Below are 22,957 nucleotides of genomic sequence, written 5' to 3'. Positions count from 1 at the left end.
TGACACAAACCAGCAGTTTGTATTTTGCATTAGGTCATAATTTCATTACCGCACTTCACGAGCATTCGCAAAGTTGAGCACCTGAGGTGTACAATACAACTATATATACAATATACAATTTTTAAACAAAAGGGGAGCTTGATGTTTACATTCTGAATCAGAATTATTTGATAAATAACGAACTAGTATTCCTACTGTCATGATTAGGCTCACCACCTCTGATGCATATTTTATACTATTAAACATATCCGTGTTTAAATGCATGGGAAGATATGTTTATTATGTGACTAGTTAGGCCTTTCTAGAGATCTGAGACCCATGAAGCTGTAGAAGCAGTGAATTGCCAACCACGAAGATGGAGCTGAGAGCCATTAGTCCTCCTGCGATTAAATATTAAGGGTGACAAACAGAAACTGAGAAAAGAACCATTGTTTCGCTGACACAGAATATACATTCAAAACACCATATGCAGAAAATATACAAAGGTAAATAGCAAGTACAATGTACAACATAAAATATGGTCTTGTTTGGTATTGGCGTCACTATACGAGAATAATGGAGTGGTACAACGCTGCTCACCTGAAAGTGATGGTGTCATAGCAAAGTCAAACTGGGGAAGTAACGCACCAGCAGCAATGGGAATTGCAACAACATTATAGGCGACCGCCCAAGACAAATTTTGGTACACTTTTGCCATTGTTGCCTGTGCTAGGTCTAGCGCATCGACAACCTGTCAAATAGAAAGTTAATAAACTAAACCTTGTTTGAATGGAGAGAAAATGAATGCACGTTTTTTATTTATTTTTGAACTTTGGATCGAAGAAAAAGGATATTCTTTAAATTGTCTTTTAAAGTCAATTTTAAAATTTTTAAACCATCCCCACCAAACATATTTTACAACACCATACTCCATACTCAAGTATGGTATTTTACGGGGTTGTAGCATGGCCTATTTGCATATATTCCAAAAGAATACAAGTGATGAGAGCTTTCTTTTCTTCCCCCACACACACCAGAATCCGTTCTCTATCCAGCAATGAAAGTTAACAAGCAAAAAATGAAAATATAAATATCCCATTCATAAAAAAAAAAAACTATACATCACATCATTGTTGTAGTGTTGTATCAAACAGATGATTGTTTAAACAGCTCACTTGCATCAGTTAGGATAATAAATAAGAGTAGTTACTCGACAGTTTATTTTATTTTATGTATTTATTTATTTGCAACCCTCCTCTTGCTGTACCTTTTGGGAAAACAATGAGAAAACATTTAGAATTGCCACAAGTGACAAAAGCTTTTAGTATTCAAAATTCCACCATCTGCCGCCTATTTGGATTCTTCCCCCCTCCAAAGAAAAAAATATATCTTGGGATGCATAAAGGTGAATTAATAAATTTGGGACATCAGAAAAGACATACTTGAGAAATTTTGTTCCCCAGAAGTATAATAGATGCTGCATCCGAGGCAGCATTTTCTTGAGCCTCATTCTGCAGAGCAATCCCAACATCAGCGACAGCCAAAGAGGGTGCGTCATTTATCCCATCACCTACCTTAGAGAAGGGAAAAAAAAACGTCTTAGTAAAATGCCATTTTTCTGTTCATTGATAGATGTATGGATTTCATAGATGCCAATGCAATAGTCAAGTGACAAATCCAAAGTCTGATACATATTGCAAAAGCATTTTAGTGTGGAGCTGTTCCAAAGTCGACATTCAATTAACAGCAAGCATAAATATCTCAAATTCTCAAAAGCTTCACAAATAAAAATAAAACAATCTGATTCTTAATAGCTACTAATACTATTACGTGCTATGTTTAAGATCAGATTCAGTATCGCATTATGAGTCGCTATTGAGCCAAGGCCAAGACCCAAGATAAAGAAAATTACAAACAGAGAGCAGGTGGGAGGGGGAGAGCACTCGAATAAGTATAGCTGTAATCACTCATCATACCATTGCAACACGATGTCCCGCAGCTGTCAGAGATGAAATAAATCCAGATTTCTGCTGTGGAGACAAAGATGTTTTGACAAAATCACTTTCAATACCAACTGTATCTGCTATTGTTGCAACTGCCTCTTCCCTGTCTCCTGACAAGAGGACCATTTTAATCCCCTTCTGCTTGAGCCTTCCAATAAAGGCAACAAAGTCAGCCGGAAAATGCAAACATGAGGTAATAAAAAAAAAGCATATTTGAATTTGGAAAATACTTCCAATAAACGCAGGAGATATATATTAAATCCAGCATATAGCAGACATTTCAATGGGTAAGAAAACGGTGCACCACTGTGTTAGTTTTGAGCTTGAAATGAAGGCTAAGCTTCAGGGGAACAAAAAACCAAAAAACTGCCCCTCTTTCTGAAGAAAATGAACTAGTGAAGTGAACCAACTTCACATTTGATCAGAAGCAGCAGTGATATTTGCCAAAAATGAGTGGGTAGTATTCTGAGGACACACATACAACAAAATAAGCATACCTCATTACAGTAGATTCAGCATCTTCACGCACTACGTCAGATATAGCAATAGCACCAATGATGCCTTCTCCTTCACGTCCAACAAAGACAACAGTTTTCGAATACTTTGAAGATGTTGTATTTGATGAATGATTCATCAAACTATGTTCCAGATTTGTCAAATCAGATGGATTTGCTCTTGTCTGGAAGCGCTCATTGACCCATTCTAGAGACCCAACTGCAATCAAATGCCCATCTATTTCTGCTAAGGTTCCAAAACCTGGTTCAACTAACTGCCCTTTTGTGACCGGAAGGACCAACTCTAATGACTCAGCTTTATTGACAATAGCCTTTGCTATTGGGTGAGATGCAGTTTTCTCCACTGCAGCAGCAACCCGAAGAATTTCAGACTCCCCATAATGGATAGAGCCTATGGCAGACACAACTGGTTTTCCTTTGGTGAGGGTTCCTGTCTGAAAGCAAAGTGTTAGTCAATTTTCTTCCTTTTTTTCTTCTTTTTTTACAATAGTAATGTTTGCCTTTTTTATTTTTTATTTTTTATTTTTTATAGACCATATGCATGTTTTATTGGAGACAATTTTGCTCGATTCTAGAAGACCACTATGAGCAGCAAATAGTTTTTTTTTCTTCAAAATAATCAATTTTGTTCATTAATTATTTATACTATATTTTTGTGCAACATAGTACATTTGTACTATAGGTTCCCATTTACATAGTATCAACAAAACCGAACATAAGGGATAGTCACTCACTCACATAATTTGATTTACTTATAAGTTATAGGAACAAAAATCAAAACTAGTTCATCTTATAGGACTAAAAACTTATTCAAAATTTTCTAGAATAATTGTATTGCTATATCAGATACCATCGTATCCATTAGACATATCATATATGTGCATCGTAGTATATACATGTTAGCATATATATGTTTTTATATTCCATATGAGGGGGAGGAAAGACAGATAGTCCATGAACTTGAATTTACCTTGTCTAGAGCAATATAATTTATGCCAGCCAAGCGTTCCAGCACATCCCCTCCTCTAATAAGAAGTCCCTTTCTTGCCCCTGGTCATTGTCAACGCGTGTGCCTATTGTGAGAATTAGTAAAATAAAGGCTAAAGATACTAAAAAAACCTAATCAGTTTGCCATGCAGTGTGTTTTACTTTTACACAGTAAAAGTTCACAAATTCAAGTGTATAAAGAGAACTAGAGAAGATACCTCATCCCTGAATAAGACATGCGTACTAGGTAATGCAATAGTTATTATTCTTTTTTCGTCAATATGTATTTACAGAATCACGGTTGACCAAGAATGACAAATAATAAAAAGGAAGAACAGAAAAATTATGAAAGAAATAGTATTAAAGAAAGGAAAAGTAGCAAACAAGATAAGAAAATATTACTTAGTGCCAACCAATTGTCAAGGAAGGGAAAATTAAAAAACATAAATCAATGTTTGAGCAATAAAGAATGCTAGCAAACACCCCCTTTTACACTCTTTTTAACGAAGTCTTTATTATTGGTTAAAATTCGTATGGGACCCATTAAGTAGGAACAACCTCATTTAGCGGGTCTAATATGAATATCAAATGGTATGTTAGAGTAAACTATGAGAGCAATGTGAATAATATATTTGTATTTTGAGTACTGTTCAGGTAACTTTAAGTAACAGTTATCTAAGTTTTACTAAATAAAGAAAGCATAAGCATCGTACCAAGTGAGGTGCCAACCAGGATTGCTGTGGGCGTAGCAAGACCCAGTGCACAAGGACAAGAAACAACCTACAAAGTGGACCAAAGACTACATGTAAAAAATCAACTCATAAGTAAATCACAAACACCAACATTCATTTCTGTCCTGCCTGAAATTTTCATTCACATACACTCTTTCTGTGATTTATGACCCTACTTTTCTTTTCCTTTTTTATTCACACTGTTGCAATCAGTTTCAAATAGATAACATCACAAATACTAGCTTATAGCACCACTGTTTGAATAAATTTCTCCATATGAAATAAGCTTCTCCATAAAGTAAAAGTAACTTTTTTAACATATATTTAAAAAATATATTTTGGAGAAACTAATGAGAGAGCTTTTACAACTTCAGCTAATTTTAACCTTTGGAGAAACTTATTTCATTTTTTTCTTCTTATTTTCTCCTCCTACAAGTGCTTTAAGAGAGGTTTATCCAAACATGCTTCATGTCTTAGATTTGACTAACATTAAGAGTCCAAACTGAAGGCTGTTTGAAATTGCTATGGCTGAAGACTTTTCAGATAAAGGACATGCAAGGTTTTTTCAAGCACATCCTAATCAACAACAGAAGCTGGAAGCCAGTAAAAATGGAAAAGGAGTGTTTCATCCTCAGGAGATAAAGGAAAAAAAAAGTTATTAGGGACATCCAAGTAATTTTAGTAGCAAACCTAAAGCACAAACTACAAGGCGACCCAAAGTTTGAAATCACTCACCAAAACATCTACAGATAGTTTTAAACTCAATAGCAAAGGATCTCCCTCAGGGCCCGCAATATCATTGAGCAAAACATCAGGAAATATGTTCGATCCAACAAAATACCTGGGGATAAATGCAACAAGTTTGTCGAATATAAGGGATAAGTTGAACTATACATTAAAATCTTGTACTTGGGAAAGTTAAATGTGCATGACAATCATAAATCTTATAGCAAGATTCTAAGAAGCATAGACAGATGTTCAGATGGAACATAACTTTAATTCTTTTGAAGTGTAAGAGAGGGCCACATATGTTGGATAACAATAAGATCAATATGTTATAGTACATTAATAAGTCATGACAAACCCCACTACCATTTGGGATCAGTCCAGCAAATCATAACCATATCAACAAATTTTTTTTTATGGAAATATAAGTACTTACCAAAACGCAAATGTTGCTGCTGACAGAGTCATTACACTGTATACAAATGGCCCTGCTATGGAATCTGCAAGCCTTTGTACAGGTGCTTCACGTGACTGAGCATCCTCAACCTAAATTTCACAAGATAAAGCTGTAATATTGCAGAAATTCTATACAATTGTTTCATTTCCACATATCGCAGATCAATGGACTTGTCAGCAATGCAAGCTCAAAATGTCCCAAGAAATATTTATTATCATCCCTTGATGCATGATTCTAAGACTTAAATGAAGCAAAGCAATTATACAATATGTTCAGCACCACATTGTTCTATAAAACTATAACAATTAGGGGATGCATGAAATTGCATTCTTAACTCAGAAAAACATGATCATCTACATTATACAGCATCCAACTGCCAAACCATTACAGAATATGGGATACTAACCATGCGCACAATCTTGGATATCATAGTGTTGGAGCCAGTTGAAGTAGCTTCAATCCTTAAAGGACCATCCTGAAATAGAAATTTGTTTGACCAAAGAAATAGATCAATAATTTCTCTCCCAATTCAAGGTAGACAAATTGAGACATGTACTCCACATGTGACTTAAGTGAGACAGCATAAAATTAAGGATTAAGTTCAACTCTTACCCAATTTATAGTTCCTGCTGAAACTGTGAGGCCTTTCTCCTTAAATACAGGAAGTGATTCCCCTGTAAGCATGGATTCATCTACAACACTTCTTCCTGAAATGACCCTTCCCTGCTCACGATTTTTCTGGTTAGCAAGCAATACCATATGAACCAACAAGTGTCTAAATACATTCCATCTTAAATCACGGAGGGAGGCCTCCAATTTTAAGCATCAATATTTGAATGACTAATTTCTATAATGATGTTATTATTATACTCTATTGATTGCATATTAGGAGTATACTATTAATCGAGCATTTGTTCCCAGGAACCACAAACTTAATGCAATGATATGCGTGCACAGTCAACATAGGCACTTCAGATGCCCTCAACTCGAACCTTAAATTCAGGTACCACAAATAGAACTTTAAAGCTTTGTTTTCAATTAAGATAAACAGAATTTTACTAACAATCAGAAAGGCTTACATCTATAGGAATAGTTTCTCCAGGCAACACCAACACTGAATCGCCTAGTCGAATATCATCAGTTGGGACTTCAACACAAATTGCATCAGAGGAAAGCACAGTGTCAGTAGAAGGTGAACCTTCTGTTGAAGTAATCACAAGTCTTGACTGAGTAGATATCAGTGACTGGCAAAAAATTCACCGCAGTGTAATCATGTAAGACAGAATTATAATTGGATGCTTAATGTTCATATAAGACACTTTTTCTTATAACTAAAGTTCCAGTTCTTGGATTTTTCATTTTTTTAAGAAATAATAATTGATCAGAAAATGGAAGAAAGTGAAAGTTGAAATAAGATAGAATTTTTAAGGGGAAAAGAAAACCAATATATTGTCTCATGTAAGCAGTAACCTGCAAAGGCTATTTATTCATCAAAAGGAGCATATTCTTTAATCAAATGTCTGTCCCAACAATGTTGGAGCAGTTAGGCTTCCAAATATTTAAGTCTCATCAATCCCTGTTAATATGTATTATCAACAGGACCCTACAAAATGTGTAACAATTTGTTCTTGCAAACATAAAATTGATTCAAGATAGCCAATAACAAGGTTATAGAAATCCTATTTTGCTGGAATATTATCAGATGAAAAAGGTGCACAACATTGCAACTTACAAGCAGTTCATTCATATCGCTAGATGCCTGAATCCTAGCCTTTTCCTCCAGAGAACGTCCCAATAGCACAAAACCAAGAAGCATGACCTGCATGCTAAAAGATTCAATACTTACATGAGGAGCTTATACTCAACATGAATGTAAGAAGTCTCAATAAGACGATAAATAACATATTAATTCTACATATTGAGAAATCAACGTGTCTTTAAAAGTACAAGTTCTTGTATTGAGAAGGTGTTTGAGGATGTGAAACAAAGATCTTGGGACTGGCTAATAAGAGCAAAAGCTACAAGAGCCAATTTCTTGTTCTATTAGTGGAATAAACAACCTGTCTTAGGCTTGGATAGTTCTAACTTTTTCAGCCTATATAGTTTTGATGTTGCATTTTTGGGTTTTAGGAAGAGATCTTTATGGATCTAAACATTTTGTTTTGTTTCTGCTGCTACTAGGAATCACATCTTGTGATGTTCTCATTAGTAGTCTCATATTAATAAATTGCTCTTTGCCTTTTCCAAAAAAAAAATACATTAATTCTACATTTAATACATATGTAGAATCCTGAACTGTTTTGAGAAATATTAATTAGGCCCCTTAAAAAATTATAATTGAGCCCTGAATCTTCTATAATTTTAGTAATTGGGTCCCTGAAATTAGTAAAACTGCAACAATTTGTTATTTTTATGGCAGTTTTAAATTGCTATAAATTAACTCCAGGAAATAATAACAAAAAGTGTAAACAAACAAGGACCCAATGACAATTTTTTTAGTTTAGGGACGTAATTAAAATTTTGCAAAAAGTTTAGGGACATGATGTATTAAACCTTAAATCTAAACAGACAAGAACCCAAGCCAAGATGAGTAGTAGTATGTTCTAGCTTGGCTTGAGGTGACAAATTCTCAAATGACAAATATCAGGACCAATGAAAGTAAAGAAAGTCACCGGTTCATCAAAGAATGATGCATCCCATGCCAGGCCGGGGTTAAGTAGTGAGATCTACAGCAAAGACAAGTTCGAATTAACATCACACTAAACGAAAACAGAGTTTATCTGTAACATAATGGAACACTCAAATCCCAGATAGAATCTCACCGAACTAATGACGAAAGCAGCTATAGAACCAAATCCCACCAGAGAGTTCATATTAGGCGACCCCTTCTTAAATGCGTTTAGGCCATCAAAGAGTAGCTCTGCGACATTTTTATGAATCTAACACGGTAAGAAAATTGTAAAACTACGAATGCATAATTCTCTTAAATCCTTCAACTCTTCAAGACATGGTTCTCCAAAAGAAGTTGTTGTGTACATCAATAAGGGAAACGAGAGAGGAACTAACCTCGTCCTGGTCCCAATAGAGCACCCAAAGCTAAACCACCTTTCACGTACGAACTATGAAGAATTTCCATAAGCGGTCCTATAAATAGAAAACCGAGTTAGGTTTGACTGCTTGAAAGTTTTACAAATTGCGCTTCTAGCTTGGTTTACTTGCGTTTAAGCGAATTTGCAGCTGAATAGAGAATAACGAACTTTGCATGTTCGATTCAAGCATTACCGTGAGCAATGTGAATCCCCAAGGAGTGGAAAATATGCGAAGCGTGAGATCCACAGCACAATGCGACCAGCGTCCAAGCGAAAGCGACGCGGTTTCGACTCTTAGCGACCAATTCCTCTTTCTTCTTCACTAACTCCTTCCACTTCCTCACGTTTTCCGTCACTCCCGAACTCGACGCTCTCATCTTCGTCGGAAATCCGCAATCACTCAGCCTCCGAGCAAGGCTCTCCGCGACGCTCGCCGGCTCCTCGTCTGTCCGTCGAAGCTTGACGGCGGCGGTCTCGGTCAACATGTTGACCACGGCCGAGTCGACTCGGTTATCGGCGGACAAGATGTTTTTGACTCGGGAGACGCACGCGCCGCACATCATTCCGGTGACGTCGAGTAGAACCGGCGAGTCTCTTCTCTCTCCGCGGCCTTGGAGAAGAGCTGATTCTGGCGAGCCAATCTCGGCCCCGAAGGAGTTTGATACGGCGAAAAGTGGGCGGGAATTTGGAGGGAGATGGCGGTAGCGGCTGCGACGTCGTTTTGGCGGGAGTGGAGAAATGAAGTGGAGGACATGATTGGGCGTGTAATTGAAGCAGAGTTTGGGTTGGGAGGAGAGAGAAAGCCTGAGAAGATGAGTAGCCATGATCAAAGACACGAGGAGATGTGAACCACGAATTTTTCATGTTACCTGCTATTGCTAATTTCTCAACACGGTAGAGGCGTTCGTTGAATATTTCAAACGCCTCCAATCAAAATACGACACGTGTCTCCTACTGCAACCAACTGGCGGCTGCCCAGGAAAATGTACACCTTCCATTATTACCTCTCTCTCGCCTCTATTTTGGCATAGAACACCATCTACAGTTGCAATATTTTATAGAACATTGCTACGGCGTGCGAAACAAAGGCCCAAATTTCGTCAGAATTTTTTATAAATTATTATTTTTTAAAATTTTATTATAAAATAATTATTTTTTAATATATTTATTATAAAATAATTATTTTTTAAAAATTCGGACGAAATTTCGGTCTTCATTTGATAGGATACAACATTTTCCTATTTTATAAACTTAAGGTAAATGATAGATAATGTTTGGATTGACTTCTAGTATACACAATTACATCTAGTACTATCCGCGTGTTTTTCATTTTCAAACCTAATTTTATTTTCTCTCACGTTCAAATATCAATTCATGTAGAAGCTATTATTTTCTTTTTAATTAAACGTGATTTTTCATGTGATTTCAATTCAAACACGTTCTAAGAAATAAATACTGAAAAATACGATGGAGAAAAATATAAGAAGTATAAGTAACTTAAAAATAGATAAAGAAAAATAAAAATAAAAATATTTAATTTGAAAAAAATAAGTAAGAAATAAAAAATAGATAATATTATAAAACTATGTTAATTGGAATATATGAAAAGAAAAAAATATAATTGAACAAAAAATCTAATTTTACATTTTAATATTATATATATATATATATATATATATATTTATTCAAATACAATCAAATAAAGATAATTATGTTATTTGAATATAACAAAATAAATATATCACTTGAATGATTATTTATTTGAATAAACAACCATTCTAATAAAATGGAACCAATTTGAATAAAACATGAAGGATGCAACTATTTGACTCATTTGAATAAAATAAATAATATTTGAATAAAATGAATTACAATCAAATAAAATAACTAGTTCATCCCTTATTCAAATACAATGTGACCCAAGATTTCTTTCATGGTCTTATGCGAGAGTTTTCAAGAGATAAGAGTGTAAAAAAAATAAAAAAATAAAAAGAATTCACCTTTCTCTTTGCCATTTCCACTTGATTTTAAGAAAAAATTTACAGATATGAAATCTACATCTATAAATTTTTTGTTTGATTGAACTCATTAAATAAATGACTAAAAATATTTCAGTTGAAATATTTTCTCTTTTTCTTTCTTAATACTATCATGTTTGAAAAAAAATTTGATCAAATTTGTATTCAATAAATGATTAAATATATTTCAATTGAAATATTTCCTCTTTTTCTCTGCATTATTTTGATCAAAACAAACATAATATTAAATAAAATCATATTAATCAATTCTATAGAGTCATAAATGATGGTTCACATCCTAAACTTGATTCTAAACACACTTAATAGAATCAAACACCATCATCTTAAATTCAAGTCTTATATAAAAATTAATAATAAACTATCCATTTGATTAAGGGAAAATAAAGTAGGAAGAGGAGAACTAAGCTTATTAGTAACAATAGTTGTAAGGCTTACTTTGGATCTCAATGATTAATTAAGTGTCACATATTCAATTTTTATTTATGTTAAAATAATATTTGATCAGTGTAAGTTATGTCCTATAAATTTATATTAATTTTTGATCATCAACTTTATAATATTGCGTGAATCATATTTATAGAAAAAAAAGACAATAGGAGAGAAAAAATTTGAAATTTGAATGAAAGAAAAATATATGGAAGGAAAATTTTATCTTTATAAAATTCATTTTTTCTTTCTATTTTTTCTTCAACTAAATAAAAGAAAATACATCGTCATCTATAATTTTTCTCTTTTCTATTTTTTTAACCCCCGACCAAACATATCATAAAAATAAGAGATGTTACTTATTGGTCCACGAACTCCTATTGGTCCACTAAGAGATGTTACTTAAAAACGACCTCATAAAAGAAATGATTTTTTTTTTTTTTCTAGCGAAGGATTCTTGAAGAGAATACACTTCCAAATTTAATTTCTTTGATTTGTTCATTTCATTTATCCTTATTTTTCACTTCTCCATATAACATGTCGCTCTAATTGTAGGAAGGGACATTGCAATAATACATATTGAATAATCTTGCAATCTCAAGCCACACGATTGTTGTGATTAAGCCTAATTGCCTTCTCACAAGAAGATCTTGGTTTATTATATATATTTTTAGGTAGTTTGTATAAGTTGGTTTAGCTTCTTAGATCAACTTCAGTTTCTAAGAAATTAATAAAAAGAAGAACACGAAATCATTTAATGGCCACAATTACATGTGAATTATTAGAAGTATTTTATTAGAGAGAGAAGGGGAAGATAAGGGGGTGAGAGAGAAGTGGATATTTATGTTTTTCGTGAATCCTTATAGGTAGCGTTATCCTCTCAGGACAACAGAAAGAAAGAGCGTGTCAGAAATGGGTGTGAACAGTAACACTAATGAGAGCTCAACCGAGAAGGTTTCAAAATGTTGGGGAAATGCTCAAATGCCCTTTGCACTTCCATTTCTGACACCCCCCAACTTGAGCTTCACCACACCTCACCAACTCCACACCACCATCGCCACTGCTGCAGACAATTTATTCACATTTGTAGCCTCCCTCGCTTCTCAAAACCCTCTCCTCTCTCTCCCCTCCCAATTTCACGCCCTATGCCTCCAGGTTCTTTCGCTTTCTTCATGCTTATATTTATAATCAATCAGCCGCGAGCCTTGTGCTAATTGCTGAGTATTATTCATGTTCAGATTCGGAAGCACAGAAACGTGACGTCGCTGTCTAGTCATAATTTCGCTGCCGTTTTACCCGGGGATTCGGTGGCGGGGGTGGTGGTGGCTAATGGGGTTCAGAATTTCTTGCAAATTTACAACACCTTGCTCATCGTTAGGCTCGTTTTGACGTGGTTTCCCAACACTCCTCCTTCCATCGTTAGTCCCTTCAGGTCAGTAACCTTTTTTAATCCATTCTTCCCAAGATACGTATTTTCTGCACTTAAATGTTTCATTCTGTTACGCATCGTATATTGTTTTCTTTTGACATCATACATTATTCCTGCTAGCTACTAAATTTTGATCTTTATACATGATGATAATAAGGAATTAAGGATTGAATTGAGAACATTTTTTTGTATAGAGGCCTAGGCTCACTCATGATTTCCTATTTTGTTTCTGGGGGTTATTGGACATTTCACAGCAACATGTTTAACGAATGAATAAAAATGATTATTGTTTGATTCAGCACCATATGTGATCCATATCTGAACATATTCCGAGGAATTATTCCCCCTCTGGGAGGAACGTTGGATCTCTCTCCCATCCTAGCATTCTTGGTCCTAAATGCATTCACTAGCAGTGCTGCTGCACTCTCTGCTGAGCTTCCACCCACAGAACAATTCCAACAACCTCTTTCAGCACCGTTACACTCTACTACTTCGCAGATGAAATGGATGAGACGCCTTCTAGGGAACAGGTCTAAGATATCCGGTGATGCTAAATAGAACATGCTAAACTTTATGTGTGCTGTGTGCACCTTTGTCTGTTTATTAATTAGGTTGCTGTTGTTCCATCCCAATTATTATAGTTCCAGGCAACACAGTTTTAGAGCTTGTGATTCCAGAAATTCTAGAGTTATCAAGTTTGCTGTGGAATGCTCAAGCTGAAGGCTGAAGCTACCACACTCACAATTTGTTTTTTGCAGTACACACATCCCATTGTTTTCTTTTAATCCTAAGGTCCTTAAAACATGGGACTGGATTATAGTCCATCAATTAGATTACCGAGTGATCATACTATGTAATTTTTGGTCTCTATTTAAAAAAAAAAAAAAAAAAAAGTCTAACTACATCACATATGAGAACTTCTGCATATTTTTAGTTAAAAAAATAGGACCTTGAGGACTGAAATTATGAAAAGGTTATAGTAGTATTTTATTGAGATCGGATTTGAATATCGAATGGCATGATCCCAATTCATTGCCTCTTGTCTCCACTGACTTTATGCCGCATCCAGATAGCACTTTTAGTTTTCACAAATATTAAGGAAATGCTTATTATGTCGAAAATAAACTAACCTCTACGAGGATCTTTGCTGAAATGGGAATCGAATTCTCAGCAGTTTCTAAATAAACTGCTGGCTATGCACTACTAGTTATAAAACTGACTATTAAAGGGATTGAATTTAATTTTAAAGGATAAATTTATCATTTTATAAAATTTAAAGGATGAGATTAACTGATTAACGGAATTCTTTTAGTCAGTGTACACAATGTTCTTTTGCTGAAATGACCCTGGGTCCTATTTGTTTTATAGTAAGAATCAGGTCCTTCTGTGATATATACGTTCTAATATAAAATCTATGAATCATATTAGACATGTATCTAATGATGTTTAATGGCGCTGTCAAAATAAAATGTCTAATGGTTCAAAATCAATTTTGTCCGACTTCAAAATTATTGGAAAAAATCAAAGTTTCTGGCCATCCTAAATCATTAAAATGAGTCATCTACCATTTTATCTATGTATCGAAGTTCAATGGTGTAATATGGGAAATGGTGTATTAAAAAAAATCAAATCATTATGATTAAAGATAAGATAACTAAAAAGTATATAAAAGAAGTAACTTTCATGTTGATTTTGTTGAATTATGTTTCAAACTCACATTCTTATAAATAAATAAAAAACTCTGTTAAAACTCTACTTATTTAGTTTTTTTTTTTATTCCTTCTGTCAAATTATAAATCCTCACATGCAAACAATTGAGTTTTTACACCTTTTATATTTTTTAACAACATTTGTTAATTTATAAACCCTCACACCATTTATATCTTCTTTTGCATTTTTTTTGGGTACATTCTTTTACATTTCATTACACTTTTACTTTCACTCCTATTACTTATCACATCTTCCTCTTGGATGAAATATATATACTTAAAAGAGTTGTTAATTTATTTTTTTTTCAAGTGTAAATTGCAAAGTTCTTTAAGTAAAACGAAGGATGAAGTTAGAAATCTACAAGTGACCAAATGAAGGATAAAGGATCCAAGTCTATTTTCACTTCTATTTAATTCTTTATTGGCGTCATCATTTTCTTATTCACTATTTTCTTTGTTGATAAATGAAGAATAAAGGATTCAAGTCTAACTTTTTAAAGTAAAAATTACGATTAAGTAAATTTTTTTTTCAGAATTAGCAACTTAAGGACATTAGATTAAATTTAAAATGAAATATAATCATGTCACATCTAATTAAAAAAGAGAAACATAAAGGAAAAAATATGTGATAAGTGATATAATAATAAAAAAAAAACAAAATGGGGTATGGGAAAATGTAAAAAAAAAAAAACAATAATAATAATAAAAATATAGACAAAATTAGAACTAAAATTAAAATATTGTTATTTTTTTTTAAATCAAATACTCACCTTGAGAATTGCATATAGGATAAAGGTTCATAAAAAAATGTAAAGCAATGTAGAATCACATCAATACTTTTCTTACTAAATTCACAGTCAAAATCCACCGACTTTTTCTCTGGAACTTTTATCTAGCTCGATCCTTTCTTCATCCAAACTAAATATTTCTTTGCCCCAAGGATTCTTTCATCTCAACATGAATTGGTTCGAATTTGTGACGTATTGTTCTTGAAGCTTCTGCATTTCTTTACCATTTATCTTGCACAGTCATCCACAGTAGAAACGGCATCAGATTCCAAATAAAATTTAGGCAGAGCAACGAATATTGAACTTTGTTAATGGAGAATCCTATTCGTATCTATATAAAATGTAATAACAAGCGGAGCTTTATCAGCTAACATTAACATACGATTTTTCTACGCCAGCACTTTTTTATCTTGATCATCCTTTTTTTGCATAGAAAAAATGTAGCATTTTTTCCAACAGTATCCAAGACAATAACATTAAATTTATAAAACAATTAACCCATGACAATATTCATGTCAACTATGAGGCTCGAATTCTTTCTAAAAATGTCATCATTTATCTTTACTTTTTCTTCCCCAAATTAACACTATACTAGTATTTGCATGAGCCAACCATGGTTAGTCACGTTCATAAGGATACTTTGGGTGAGTGTAGGTGAAGCTTTTAAATGTTAATGTTAACATTGAGATATGGGTGGTGTTTCCCCTACTCTAGTTAGTCCCATCCCATAGAAAGAGCAAGAGAGAAAATCTAGTGAATGGAAGTTGGAGGTTGCAGAAGAAGAAGCAGATTTTCATCATATGAGAGATTGGCTGCTATAGGGTTGTTGATTCTAGCTGTGGCATCTCCTCTCTACATAGACAGGAAAGCCGAGTGTGAGTTGGAAGATGAGGAGCAACCCATCATCGTTGATCTTTGGTTGCCTTTTCTTCTCTTTCTATTGATTTTCAGCATTGCTATGTCAGCTTTCCTGGACAAGAGCTTTGCCGGCTTTGACCGTTACTGGATTCATAGAGTTATTGGTTCTTCTGCCGGTATTCTTGCCATTCTTACTCTTCTTTTTCTTATCTTGAAATTTAAATCCTCTCTCTGATGATTCGATTTGGAGGGCATGAGATGCTCAAGTTGTATTGTAACATGTTCAAAAATATGTTCAGAATTTCTCTTGCAATGCTCTTGTGCAGGACTACTCAATACCCCTTGTAGGTAATGATTCAACTTTTTTATTCTCTCTATCTTTCTTTTCCTATCAAATCATATTAGCTATTATACTTGCACTTGATTTCTGTCTTTGTCATGCTCTTTATCCCTCGTTTTATGATCCTAATATGAGAGAATAAAAGGTCATCTCAAATTTTCGTAGACTTTGGCTAAATATAAAGGTGATTATTAAGGCTTATTTGGTTGATTAGCTAAAAAAATACTTGATAATTCAAAAGTCAATGAACGCATAAAACTAAATCAGGTAACTTAACTGATAGAATTGCTTAAAAGTTACTTTTTAAGTTAACTCAAAAGTCAGTGAAGCATAAAATTGAAAGCAGGCAAGTCACTGAAAACATATTAAGACATTTTTGTTTGTGTTGTGCGCATACATATAAATTATCTAATTTGATAATTGGTACATATAAATAATGTTTGGATAACTTCTCCTTAAATTTGATAATATTGATTAATTATCTAATATATAAAATAATGTAAAAGGGCATATTTTTCTATGTGTATACGTAAAATAATTAAATATATACATATTATTTATTGAAAATAATGCTATTAATTAGGAAAAGAGAAAAAAAAATATTTCATGAAATTAATAAGGCAAATTTGGAAAAAAAAATATTATAGAACTCCCAACATATAAGTCATACACTAGTTCTACTTACTATAACTGTTCTTTCCTTATTTTGAAATGCAAATCGTCCGTGGTGGAGGTCATGTGATGCTCAGGTTGTGTTGTACTGTTGAAAAACATGTAAGAATCTATTTTTCCTTGCTTTTGTGCTAAGAATTTCCCATTCTTCTCCCATGTAAGATGTAAGAATATGATCTTAATTTGAGATCATTTCAAATTTTGATAGAATTTGGCCATATATAAAAAGGAGACATTGAGGCCGTTGTTTTAACCGTGATAATATTTATTGCATTTATCAATAACTAATCTCTATTTAATAATTTAGTTAATTTTTAATAATATTTATTAATAATTAATCTCTGCTTAATAATTTAGTTAGTTTTCAGAAATATCTCTTTTTTCAACCAACGTTTTTTTATTCCAAGTATTCAAATATGAGACCACTTTAATGCAATAACTTCTTTCCAACAAATTTCCTAACAAAGTACCACTAATAATTTATTTTTAATCAAATAATTAATTGAACAGTTTATAAATTACTCAATTATATTTTCAACACACTTTAAATAAAATAAAGTACTTGCAATTATTAAATCATCCAAGGGTTAACAGGTACACCAAATCCAAGGGTGACAAAACATGCCAAGTCATTCTCTAAATAATTCTATTTTAAGAAAAATTAAACAGTCTTGTATTATTCAAGTGAGGTGTAATCAGGAAGTATATGATAATGATAGAGAGAAAGAAACTACTAAAAATAAATACGTCAGAGAGAAACATCATATATTATTTTTCTTAAAAAATTATATGCAATAATCCCATTCAATCATTTTTCTTTTAAGGGTTAGGATAGATTCTCGAATATCCAAATCCCTATTAATGGACAGAAATCTTATTTCATGTAGCTAGCTTATTCTCTTTCTCTTTCTCTCTCTCTCATTAAAAAAAGGAAAGAGAGAAAACTTGTAGAATGTAGTCCCACACTAGAATTTGCAAGAGCCAATACAACAAAATTTATATGGAAAGTATAACAAAGTTGGGAAAACAATTAACATGAATCTCTTAACAAATTACAATGTCACACAAAGTGGGAAAAAAGAATAGCTGAGGCCAAGCCTTTCATATACAACAAAGACTACAAAGGCTCCAAATCAAGTGGAGATCATACAATTTATCTGTTTATGATCATAATGATAAAGCAAGCCCCATTGCAATCAGAACCGAAGTGGCAAATAGCCATATTCCACTGAGTGGTGACCAATCACTAGCACCACTGCACTCATCATTTGCCCCACTAAAGCAACCAGGTTTTGTTATCTTAGCCACACCACTCTCAAAAGTAAAAGTTTTGTTAGGCTTACCACTGCTAAACAACACACACCAGAAATAAGGTGACCCTCCATCAGTACCTGTGACAGCAGCACCAAGCTGAGTGTGGTTCTTACTGTAGAGTATGTCTAAGCTCTTTTGGTTCCTTATGAGGATTTCAGAAAATGCCTGAGGTGCATGGACATAATCAGACTGGCACCCCAGGAAACGACCAGTTATAGGAGCAAGAGTTGTGGCCTCAACACCACAGTTTGGGGCAAAAACTTCAGCAAATTGAGATTCTGGAGGTTTCTTGCCATCAGGGCCACCCACAGCATCACAATCACCTTGGTATGCCTTGATGTATTGTAGAGCAATACATGCAAGCCCTGGGTTGTCGGTTAAAGTTGATACTTTGTGAGCAGTTCTGTTTTCGTTAATCGCAGCTACCAACTTGTCCGCAGGATTATTAGTAATTTTGACTGCAAAATTTTGTTCATTATGTCACAAATGGGAATTTAAAGAACACATAAATGGAGAAGATGGATTTAAAGTAATCAAATCATACTGCAAGGAAATGAATAGAACTATGAAGTCAGGATGCAGAATCGTTGATGGGTTGGTACTTGGGAACCTTGCATTAATCCATAAGGAGGCTATGTTTTAAGGGAAGTAGTTGCATCGTAGGCATAAAATCAATGAAAATGTCAAAATATGTAACTTCAAGCTAAGGATAAGAAAGCAAGGCAAATTTTCATTAAGCCTTAGAGGCTTTGCATCGAGGAAAGAAATCATATATGTACAATCAATGAAAATGTCAAAATATGTAGTCTCAAGAAAAGGATAACAGAGCAAGGCAAGGCGCATAAACTAAGTTTTCTGAACTGTGTTTGTCACAAACAAAAACAAGTAGTGAAACTTTTTACTAGTATATCAAACGCATTCGACATGTGACAACTCCAAAGAAGAAAAGAACTAGAAAACTTCAATCAGTAAATTATGCACAGTCTAAAATTGAGATATTCCCCACAGAAGAACTTGCCAAACGCACGTTTAAGACAAATATAATGAAGGTTGCCACTAATTGCTACAACGCTGAGGGAAATATCAATCAGGTTTTATTTTTTATTATTAAAAGCAACAGCCAATGTTTTCTTTTTCTTTCTTTCACTTTGTTAGAGTTCTCACGCAAATTAACAATAACATTAATATAATGTATACAAGTGAAAAATAATCCTTATTTTTGGTTGGAAAATAATCCTTCTTAAGACACTTCATTCCCAACTCTTGATATTTTATTGGATAACTAAACTACGGCTTAAACAACCAATTCGTCTTTGGTAACTATTGATTTACAGCGGCCATTATGAATGCTAGAGATTCATTTGCCCAAACTTATTCTCCTAACCAGCACCAATTCTCAAAATCCCAAATCCTATCTTCCATTTCATTCCTAGGACTAGAACCGTCAAAGACCGAGCAAAAGTTACATTTCAACAAAATCAATCTAGGGCAAATGACTGAACTAGCTCCAAAACAGTAAGCCTCAAATGGTTATTGCTATCATACACAAAAGATGCACATCTTTGAATTGAATACTGCACGAATAGGAAAGTGAAACACAAAGTTTAACAAGTTTTAAATCAAGAATCATCAGACATTCTTAACATATTTTCCGTATGTCCCTTTTCCATTCCACCATCATAGTCCAAGATCCAACACCAGCAAATAACACAAAAACTTAAACAATCTCCTGAGAGAGTAAACATACTCGAAAGTTCTAATCAATTGAGATCTACTCATAGAACAGCTGATAGCTTCACTGTCATCAAACACTGGCATTGCAGACAGAGACTAGTTTCATTTAAAATGTCGAAAATGCATCAAGACTCAGCAGCTACATTGTGACGCATCAGAAAAACTTACATTAAAGAATATATTAAAAAAATTACAATTTTAAGTAATTGTAAGGCAGATCAAACAAAGGGTACCCCAGACACTAAGAGTTACATTTCAAATCTGAAACCAAAACCATAGATAGAACAAAAAAAAAGACTTATTTTTTTTAACTTACTTTGAGTATTAGCAGTGGCAGCATAAACGAAGGAAAGAGTGAGCAAAAGATACCACAGGGTCATGGTTTTTGCCATTGTTGCTTCAGAACACATAGAAGTTCAAGACAGATCTGTGTTATGTCTGCCTCAAACTTTTGCCTTCTGGTTCAAACTTCCAAATAAACTGCAAGAAATTCCACCAAACGAGTGGCCCTATCCAACTTTTTTTTTCTTCCCTTTAATGGTACCTTCTCAGTTCTCAACGATTCTGGAAATTTTATATGATTAAAGCAAATAAATTTCCATTAAAAAAATAAATTGAAGTTGGTATTGCCAATCAAATTAGCTCATTTTCTGTCGGTGAGGTTACATTTAGTTGTTCAAAATCGAAAATAAGGATGAGAGTCTTGAGGAAATTATTAGCATACGCTATTGTTTAAAATATGTTAAATAATGCAAAGTATCATAGCTGTCTTTTTTATTCCTTTTTTTTTTGGCAAGTTATGATGAGTCGATGATTTTAGTTGTAATTGCAATTCAGTGAACGCAATTTCATTTTTTTTTGGTATATTGTTGGGGAATAACTTTCAATCTTTCTATTATATTTTCTTACTAATCTTCCTACATTCTTTACATAGTAATTAAATGACTACATTGTGTTTTTATAACATATTAAATATATTTAATATTTAATAATTTTTTTAGAAAATTTGCAAGAAGATATATCATTAGACATGGTTGAAAGATGAGTATTTTCTTCGATTTTATAAAAATTGCATACGATACTAGATCTTAAATTTGATTTACTTGTAATAAAAATTTAACAGCTGCAAGTCATTTTAATGGTTTGTTTGTAAGTATTTTACTAAAGGTGTCCATGTTCATTTGTTTTAAAATCAAAAGAATTTATTTTGCAACTTACCGGAAAAAAAATAAAGTCTTAATTCACATTCACAATGTAAGTAAAAAGTTTATAAATAAAAATAATTATAAATTAATTTTATGAATTAATTTAAGTTCAAATTTATTATTCTAAAATGATATTAAAATTATTATGAATTTATTATAAAAAGATGGTCATATACTATTAATATACTTATCAAGTTTAATGCGAGAATATATCAAAGAAATTTAAAATTTTATTTATCTTATATCATTTAAATATGTTAGCTACCATTTATATTAAATCTAATAGTACTAAATGTGGATGAGTGTATTTTTTTATGTGCTTCAATATATCTATATTTACATACATGGATAATATAGTGTAGTTTAAAATAATATAAATTTTAAATTTAATTATATATAACAATCAAATAATAAAAACAAATCATAATTATTAAATATAAACCGCTTCTTGCTATATAAACAAAAAAGTTAATATTTATCATGTCTCATAACAGAAATGAAAATCGTTCCATAAAATTCACATGTTATTTTCAATAACAACAATAATCATCTTTATTTCGTCATCTTAAGAAACTCCAAAACGTAGATTATGTTGTTTTAGATTCTTTGCTTTTCAAAAGTCTTCCCATCCATATGTTAAGTAAAATTTTGTTTGTTTAATCTTACATGATATTTAATCTTATCTTTATCGTTCAAAGAATATGTTATGCTTACTTTTTTTTTTTAAGCAAATGTTATGCTTACTTGAGAGTGCAAACACACAAATTTAATCTTATCTTTATCGTTCAAAGAATATGTTATGCTTACTTTTTTTTTTTAAGCAAATGTTATGCTTACTTGAGAGTGCAAACACACAAATTCAGCCTTCAAATACTTGCAAAATAATAATAATAATCAATTTTTTTAGAATGAAAATGAAAATTATATCACAATATTATCAAAAAAAAAAAAAAAAAACAGAGCAATTTCATTCATAAAAAGTTAATTTTTTTCTATATTTCATAAAAAAAATGGCAGGATAACATTATCTATTTTTTATATTATTTTTACATGTACGGATGTACCTATAGTATATAAAATCTATACTATATATACATCAACATTATATATATATATATATATATATATATATATATATATATATATATATTACATATATAGATAATAATGTTTGTATACCTTCTTTTTAATCTCCACTTTATTAATACTATTTTACCTATTGTAATTTTTTCACTCACTATTATTTAACTTTTAAATTATTTTGAATTCTATTTTTTATATTTATATATATTATATATATATATAAATATATATATATTAAGATGAGTCACCCACCATTTACTTACTTAGTAATTTTAAACGTAAGAAAATATATTAAAAAAAATCTAAATCTTATATTAACTAAAAATAAAGCAAATAAAGAATTTATAAGTGAGAAAAAATTATTTATTTTTGTTCATCTGTAGTTTTGATTCTTATATTTAAAATAGAAATAGTTAGTCTTTTTAATTTAAAAAATATAAAATTTAGCTTTTTTTTTTATCAAATTAACATTTATTAATTATTAAATTTTAATATTTATTTATATTTGTAAAATTTAATAATATAGATTTCATGTTATTAAATATCAAATCAGTTAAGTGATGATAATATTAAAATTTTAAAAATTAATGAATATAAAATTAATAGTAAAATCAAAATTATATATCTTAAAAATTGAAAGATTAAATATTTTTATTTTAAAATAGAATGATCAAAATTAGGAATTGACAAAAATAAAGAGATAAAAATATAATTTAATTTAAATAATATTGATAATTCATGACATGAATTTAATATTTAAAAGATAAAATATTAGTAAATAATATTTGACTTTTGTTGCTGTACAACGAAACGAAGACAAGTTAACGCGGAAAATGAAAGGAAAAGAATTATGAGTAATAATAGTAAGGGTAT

General features: G+C 32.1%; 3 protein-coding genes across 3 annotated transcripts; 1 reads left to right on the top strand and 2 right to left on the bottom strand.

The window, feature by feature from the left end:
* LOC109816108 (copper-transporting ATPase PAA2, chloroplastic) lies at nt 1–9,497 on the bottom strand. Its single transcript, XM_020380980.3, has 17 exons — nt 8,681–9,497; nt 8,465–8,542; nt 8,221–8,318; nt 8,071–8,124; nt 7,131–7,217; nt 6,478–6,642; nt 6,011–6,121; nt 5,805–5,873; nt 5,378–5,487; nt 4,951–5,056; nt 4,198–4,264; nt 3,468–3,547; nt 2,480–2,931; nt 1,956–2,130; nt 1,422–1,553; nt 580–730; nt 1–380 (listed from the first exon to the last, which is right to left on the bottom strand). The coding sequence occupies exons 1-17, from the start codon at nt 9,309–9,311 to the stop codon at nt 292–294; spliced, it is 2,655 nt and encodes an 884-aa protein (XP_020236569.2). The 5' UTR covers nt 9,312–9,497; the 3' UTR covers nt 1–291.
* A 2,269-nt stretch (nt 9,498–11,766) lies between these two features.
* Nucleotides 11,767–13,141, top strand: YLMG2 (YGGT family protein). Its single transcript, XM_020380986.3, has 3 exons — nt 11,767–12,107; nt 12,191–12,384; nt 12,681–13,141. The coding sequence occupies exons 1-3, from the start codon at nt 11,865–11,867 to the stop codon at nt 12,937–12,939; spliced, it is 696 nt and encodes a 231-aa protein (XP_020236575.1). The 5' UTR covers nt 11,767–11,864; the 3' UTR covers nt 12,940–13,141.
* A 4,578-nt stretch (nt 13,142–17,719) lies between these two features.
* LOC109816134 (uncharacterized) lies at nt 17,720–20,504 on the bottom strand. The gene is made up of 2 exons (XM_020381015.3): nt 20,113–20,504; nt 17,720–18,520 (listed from the first exon to the last, which is right to left on the bottom strand). The coding sequence occupies exons 1-2, from the start codon at nt 20,204–20,206 to the stop codon at nt 17,916–17,918; spliced, it is 699 nt and encodes a 232-aa protein (XP_020236604.2). The 5' UTR covers nt 20,207–20,504; the 3' UTR covers nt 17,720–17,915.
* Between the last annotated feature and the right edge of the window lie 2,453 nt (nt 20,505–22,957).

This window comes from Cajanus cajan, chromosome 6, assembly GCF_000230855.2.
Source record: "Cajanus cajan strain Asha chromosome 6, NIPB_CcT2T_4, whole genome shotgun sequence".
NCBI lineage: Eukaryota > Viridiplantae > Streptophyta > Magnoliopsida > Fabales > Fabaceae > Cajanus > Cajanus cajan.
The sequence above is the reverse complement of the archived record's forward strand: the minus strand, read 5'-3'. Positions and strand labels throughout refer to the sequence as shown.

Coding starts and splice junctions, on each gene's coding strand:
- LOC109816108 (XM_020380980.3), bottom strand. CDS start 9,311: ATGGCTACTCATCTTCTCAGGCTTTCTCTCTCCTCCCAACCCAAACTC. Junction 7,218..8,070: donor CATCATTCTTTGATGAACCG/GTGACTTTCTTT, acceptor TTTAGCATGCAG/GTCATGCTTCTTGGTTTTGT. Junction 6,643..7,130: donor GCGATATGAATGAACTGCTT/GTAAGTTGCAAT, acceptor ATTTTTTGCCAG/TCACTGATATCTACTCAGTC.
- YLMG2 (XM_020380986.3), top strand. CDS start 11,865: ATGGGTGTGAACAGTAACACTAATGAGAGCTCAACCGAGAAGGTTTCA. Junction 12,108..12,190: donor TTCACGCCCTATGCCTCCAG/GTTCTTTCGCTT, acceptor ATTCATGTTCAG/ATTCGGAAGCACAGAAACGT. Junction 12,385..12,680: donor TCCATCGTTAGTCCCTTCAG/GTCAGTAACCTT, acceptor TGTTTGATTCAG/CACCATATGTGATCCATATC.
- LOC109816134 (XM_020381015.3), bottom strand. CDS start 20,206: ATGTGTTCTGAAGCAACAATGGCAAAAACCATGACCCTGTGGTATCTT. Junction 18,521..20,112: donor TGCCACTGCTAATACTCAAA/GTAAGTTAAAAA, acceptor AAAATTTTGCAG/TCAAAATTACTAATAATCCT.